The following is a 6,305-nucleotide window of genomic DNA, read 5'->3' as shown; positions in this document are numbered from 1 at the left end:
TGTTTCGTGTATTTTTTAAGCATATGATTCTGGATTCTAGGAGATTGGAAAAACTCTGTTTGCAGAAGTGCGTGTCTGAATATTAGATGTAAAGAATAAAGTCCTTCCAGCAGTGCCTTCCCTTCCAGGCAGCCTGTGAGTGTTTTGGCTGTTTAAGAAAGACATTGTATTTTGCAGTTGTCTGGCCTCATGGCATAGCACCTGTTTATCTGTAATAATATTGCAAAATGTGCTGTGTTGCTTGTACCATGTATGAAGTATTTTCCCTGCTATTTCAGGGAATACTTTATAAATGCACAAAGGGCTTGGAACTACGAGATCTTTAAGGTCCCTTCCAACCCTGTGATACTCAGTAAGCACAACCTAAAAGCTGATCTTGTGAGTAAAATATGCCATTTTTAAAGGGTCACTTCTCAAAGCGTTATGCCTTGGTTAGAGGCAGTGAATCTGTAGCAAGTCTTGGAAGTGTTAAATAAACAGTGTAAGTTATGGCATCAGCTGACATTTTTCCTGGATTCAGTTTGCTACTCCTTCAGCACTCGGAAATCCTGTCAGTTACAATAATAGACATTTTAAAAAATTCTTTTTAACATTGTATTTTATTTGCTTCCCTGCATCCTCTTCCCCCATGAACTTCAAGTGTCCTGACAGAGGTTTTTATAGCCTTGGTAAGATTGAGTTGGAGCTTTTCAAAGCAGTGTGTGTGTTGATGTTCAGTACAAATACAGACACGGTAACCAATATGTTGATATTTTCGAAAGCAGTGTTTAAGTAGGTGCATTATTTAAGGAAGCAGAAGAACTCTTGTTCTGAGGAGTACTTGGAGAGCCATGTTATATAGTGGGTAAGTGGACAGTGCTTAGAACAGCCTCTCTTCTTCCTGGTTTGATGCAGTAGTAGGCTTGTGCTAGCCTTGGGCTTTTTGGCTTGTGTCTGCTCACAATTTCTTTCAGTTTATGTCCATTCCTTCAGTACATTAAATTACCCACTCCTAGTATTGGTTGTGCATTCCTGTTTCAGGAAAAATCCTTTGCTTACAAATCAAATGGCCATTTAAACTGCTGGTTTTCATCAAAACTACTAGTGAGTAACTAAAAGAATAAATTTCAGGCTAAGTTTTAATCTCCTTTTGTGTTGGTAAAGCAATGCTTTCAAATACTGTACCTATTCCTCTAAAGGAAGTAAATCCAAAAAAGCCACTTCCACCCTCTGGGAAGGATGACTGAGGGGGAAAAAGAGTGATGAAGGCAAGAAAGAAGTTTTGGATAAATTCTGTTGCTCTACAGTGTAGTATTTTGAAAGACATATTTCTCTGGGTTTTTTCTTCAAATATTCTTTCACATTTTTGAGGGCTGTTTGCACCTCAGCTGTTCATGAGGGGGGCAGGTTTTCATTGCCTGTTCATAGACATTTTAGGCCTTGCAATATCCCTCTAACCTGTAGCTACCACTCCATAGACACTGGCATTCCATAATTCTTGTGTCCTGCTGTCAGCCTTCTGGGCCATGCAATGTCACTAGAAGCCTGTGTGCAGGGTCCCAAAGTGTCATTTTCTAGTATCAAAACATTATTCATAAACTCTGTATGTGTGTGGGGGGAAATAAACCAAACAGACCTAAATATATATGTATATACATAAATATAAATATATATATATATATGTGGCCTTTTACTATGTAAAAAACAAAACTGGCCCAAGTTTCGTTTCAAGTTGATTACTTTATTTCAATAATGACTATTTTTAAAAGCTGTGTTCCTATAAGAACAACACGTGTTCAAATTAAATTAACCATTATGTTGCAGAGTATACATCTGAATGAAGCTACAATAGAAAAATACACATAGCAACCAACAAAGGTAATAGATGTAATATGTGTGTGTATGCTTAATAATTTTGGCAGTTTTGTTTTCTTTAGTCTCTGTATTTTCTCTATGTATCTCATCTTCCATTGCTTCATATTAATGGACACTGATTTAAACCTACAGTAGTTTTAGATGTGAAATGCAATTAACATACATATTCATAGGTAACTTTCACTGGGCACTTATTAGGAGTGCAGTTTCAACCTAGGAAGCACTAACTGTAATCTACAGTGCATAGGCTAAAACTAAAAAAATAAAATAATTAATCATGACAGACACTTATATGACAGTTTGAAGAAATGGTAAGTTTAAGTAATAAAACAGTGCAATTCAGAAGAGCCTTTTATTTTCCTAAGTGTGGTTGGAAATACCGTCTCCACACATTCATTTTAGTAATTTGTGAACAATTAATATCTAACTCTAACTGAGCTATAATTTTATTTCTACAAGGCAACTACAATACAACAGTTAAATGTTCACAGTAGTTTACTAAGAGTTTGCTTTGGTGCACGGCCCTTAATAGGCATCCAGGTGTTACTCAGGCAAAAGATGAGCCAATCAAATACAACACTGCTGCAATACCGAGAGAAAGGTTTGACATTCTAATGTGAGATGTGCAGGACAATCTGAGATTCCAGTACTGAAGGGCTTTCTTTCAGAAATTAGACTTTTTTGTTTATATGCTTATTTACTTACTGTACTGCAAAGTTAACGCTGTTGCAGCAGAGTTTATGTGAAGCACCAGTGACGTCCACTGGTCACTTGTGCAATCTTAGATGTTTCTCTGGGAATATCCCTTATTTTGTAACATTAGTCTAACTCAAATTTGAAATCCTCTTTCTCTCCCTCATCTACTCTTTATTCTAATGGTTTGGATGCAATGAGCAATTTTTAGTATGGAAAGAATTTCCTTATTGCTATTGCTCCACATCGTATTGATTCTACAACATCTGCCCCCTCCCACACTTCACATACCTTGAACTCCCAATGTTTGTTAAACCTTTCCATGACTGCCTAATCCTGTTATGAAAATAAATTATTCTGTGAGTGAGAGAAGGAAGATTAAAACAAAACAAAACAAAACCAAAAAGAAAATTTGGATAAACAGTCCTTACAACTTCTGCACATGTTGGGGTTTTTTTTTGTTTTTAACAGCAGTATCTCAAAAATTCATTAACAGCAGTGCTCAGTATCCAAGACATTATAGCTCTTTATTTGTAATTCTGATGTTCACTAAAACGAAACCAGAGGAGTTGAGCTTAAATTAGGTGCTTGGGAGAAATAAAGGAGTCCAGCATACAGTTAGGGCATCCTGAAGAAGAACGGGTAAAGTCAGAGATCTTGTTACTTCACATAAAATAAGGAAAACATCTAGTAAAGCTACTTTTTGTGTTCCTTTCATTCAACTGTTGCTCAGGGATTGCCAATAGAAGTTTGTATAATCTACTGCATGCAGAACCTAATTGGCATTAAGTAATGGATTGCATCTATCTAGGTAATTGTGGCAGCTGTTACTAATTTTAAGGCAGTTACATTATGAAGCAGAGTACATGATCCTTGGATGGCATCTTGGAGCTTCAGCGCCTAGCAATGGGTGAACCAGACCGCGATCCAGGTCGGGACCCAGAGCCTCCCTGTGAAAGGAAGAACAGAGTTGTATTAATTAGAAATTAATATGTTAATTAATATGGGGCTGTGCATTGAAAAACATCAATCTGTAGTGAGTGTGACAGAATTTAAATACTATCTAATGAAGATGGCCTGCAGTTGCCTCTAGTACATCACTAAATATTACTGGGACTTTCACTTCAAAAAGATGATTGATTTTCCTATATTCTCACATAGGATTAATTTACTCTCATTAAATCTTCCACACAGGACGGTGTCTCTCATTAATTACTTCTAAGTGCATGTTCTTACTCAGGCCTTCCTAATGAAAACTATTTATTTGCTTGGACATAATGGAAAATTTCATTTTTATATACCCTGTACTGTGTGTATGCTTCAGAAAAACAAACAAACAAAATCTCCAAACCTTGCATATGAGGTGTAATAGTCTCACATCTGAAAGAACTGAAAGTTAATAGTTTCATTCTGCAGTAAATTCTCAGTGTTTTATCAACATGAGTCTTGTATGGAAAGCTCAGATGCAAATACAGGGGAAAGCTAAGAGAAGATGAAAGGGCTGAAACCTGCCCTATTCTTAGAAATAATAAGAAAGTGTCAAACTAGGAGGAAAAAACTGTGACAGTTCATAAATCTGCACTTGAGAAAATAAGCAGTTTTATAGCAAAGATGATCCAAGCTGCAATTTTGACATTTCATTTTTTTGAATTTAAGATTAGGCTGACTTGACATCATGTTCCCATAGCTTTAGCAACTCTTCTATAGGAAAATCTTGAAAAAGTACAGTTATGACCACAAATGTGAGATGGTGTGGTAATTGTTATGTTACTCTAATCAGGTGATGACTGAAATGTTTAGTTAAAAAAAAACCACGTGTGTACTTTGAGACTTAATGTTCTTTATTTATATTCTTCTCATCTATCAGTGCTGCCTCCTTAGTTTTATAGAACTGTTTCAAGGAAAATTCAGGCTAATTCATTAGGCAATAGGCTTTTTTCTTCCAAAAATATCTTAAAGAATGGATAACTATTTTACGAGACTGTACAACGATATAAAGAAATAGTAATTTCTGTAAACAATGGGGCTAAATCAAATGGGCCTGAATAAAACTCATATCAAAGTTCCAGAAATTATAATGGCTGGCAAAAGGCTATCTAAAAAGTAGAACTGGTGTATGTATCTCTCAGATATATATAAATCTAAGCTAAAATAGGTGTGATGATTATGCAGAAAAGGGAATGTTCAATTTCATGGAAGGTCATTAATGAGTATTTTCAGATGCTGAAATGATGAAATTTTACAAATAATATCAGTACGTAGCCATGGAATAGTTGATGTATCTGAACCCCACTAAAAACTACCAAGTGCATAATGTGAAAATAAGACTTGAAATGTGTTTGATTTTTACCTGGGCCTCTGAAGAGATCATTCATTTTCTTAAATTGCAACATAAGAATTCCTACTACTTCCTTGAAGTTTTTGTGCTGTCACTCACTGCTGCATATATTTGGAAAACAACTGTACAATGGGAGATATGTAACCTAAACTGTGTAAGAGACAAAAATGTGGATTTTGCTACAGATGAAGGCACTGTTACATCTCCTGTTGCAGGGAGGAATAGTAAGAATCTGAAATAATCAGCTCTGCTAAGGATCTCAGACCTTCTGACTTGAAGTTATGATGACTGCTTATTGCATCCTCATGTGCAAATAGTGCACCGGGTGATTTGTTATGAGTGAATTCACTGCCTTCTTTGCCTTTGAGGGAAAATACGGTGTTCCTTAAAGTATCTGCCAGCAGATACAGTCTGCTTTTTCATGTGTCTGTTTCCTGGCATAGAATATGAAAAATCCTCACCACTGACCTTTTTTTTCCTGTTCTGTTTTTGTTTATTGCCTGTGTTGCTGTGGCTGTGCTGTGCCTTGAAATGGGGAATTGAACCAGGCTAAAGATAATCTGACCAAATGTTTATTTCTAATATGACGGTTTTCTGATTTGCCTCACTTTCTAGTGTCGTAACTTGCGATACTGACATACTGTAGGAGTTCTCCCACCTGGGGTGGGAGCAACACGGACTTCTGGAGTTGTTACTGCATCCAAATACGTGTCCAGCACTTCCCTGTCTACCCTGCTGCAGTTTATCAGTTCTGTTTCATTTTCACTATCCTAAATAATTCAGCAGCAACAAGCTGTGTCATCTCTTTTGTCTTCTGTATTCCAGATCATTTTTGCATTCAGTAACAACACTGATCCTGGTGCAGGTCTTTGTGAGACCTTGTGGACTTACCTTCTTTCCTTATGGCCTCTAACTGTGTATTTTTACCTTTGTTTCCTATCATGTAAGTAGTCCCTAAGCCACAAAATAACCTTCTGGTTTATCCATGCAAATCTAGTTCCATCAGAAGCTTTAAGGGAATGTGGTTGTTTCAAACAAGGCAGGTTCTGGAGAGGTTTGGCTTCTCTTTTTCCCAGTTCAATTCTTTTGTACTTAAAATTCAGTTGTACATTACCAGTTTAAAGATTCTTGAAAGAGTGCCCTGGCCCTCATGATAGGATCCCTTGTGTCCCTTGTGAGCAGATTTATGCTCATAGAATTTTCCACTTCCATATCCTGGCTTGTGTCCTTCACCACCCTGCAAAGAAAGATTTTCATGTTTATTGCAAATTATCACATTCAAATTAACATATGCGTGTTGTAGTCTTTTTTTTGTGATCACTGAAATGTAATACTTAAATGTGGAATTTGGAGGTTGTTGGAATAAAACAATCTTTTATGTGATAAACAAGAATGAAGGAAAATGTTAGGAAATTATCTG

General features: G+C 36.4%; 1 protein-coding gene across 2 annotated transcripts in view; it reads right to left on the bottom strand.

Annotated features, from left to right (window-relative positions):
• Positions 1–1,699: 1,699 nt before the first annotated feature.
• LOC104685804 (myelin basic protein) overlaps positions 1,700–6,305 on the bottom strand; it is an 84,029-nt gene continuing 79,423 nt past the window's right edge. For both annotated transcript variants that reach the window (XM_010393828.4, XM_010393829.3), the window contains 2 exons: positions 6,000–6,122; positions 1,700–3,497 (listed from right to left, as the gene is read on the bottom strand). In XM_010393828.4, coding sequence (XP_010392130.1) covers positions 3,441–3,497; positions 6,000–6,122 — 180 coding nt within the window. In that variant the 3' untranslated portion in view covers positions 1,700–3,440. The remainder of the gene's footprint in view (positions 3,498–5,999; positions 6,123–6,305) is intronic.

Source organism: Corvus cornix, chromosome 2 (genome assembly GCF_000738735.6).
Source record: "Corvus cornix cornix isolate S_Up_H32 chromosome 2, ASM73873v5, whole genome shotgun sequence".
NCBI lineage: Eukaryota > Metazoa > Chordata > Aves > Passeriformes > Corvidae > Corvus > Corvus cornix.
The sequence above is the reverse complement of the archived record's forward strand: the minus strand, read 5'-3'. Positions and strand labels throughout refer to the sequence as shown.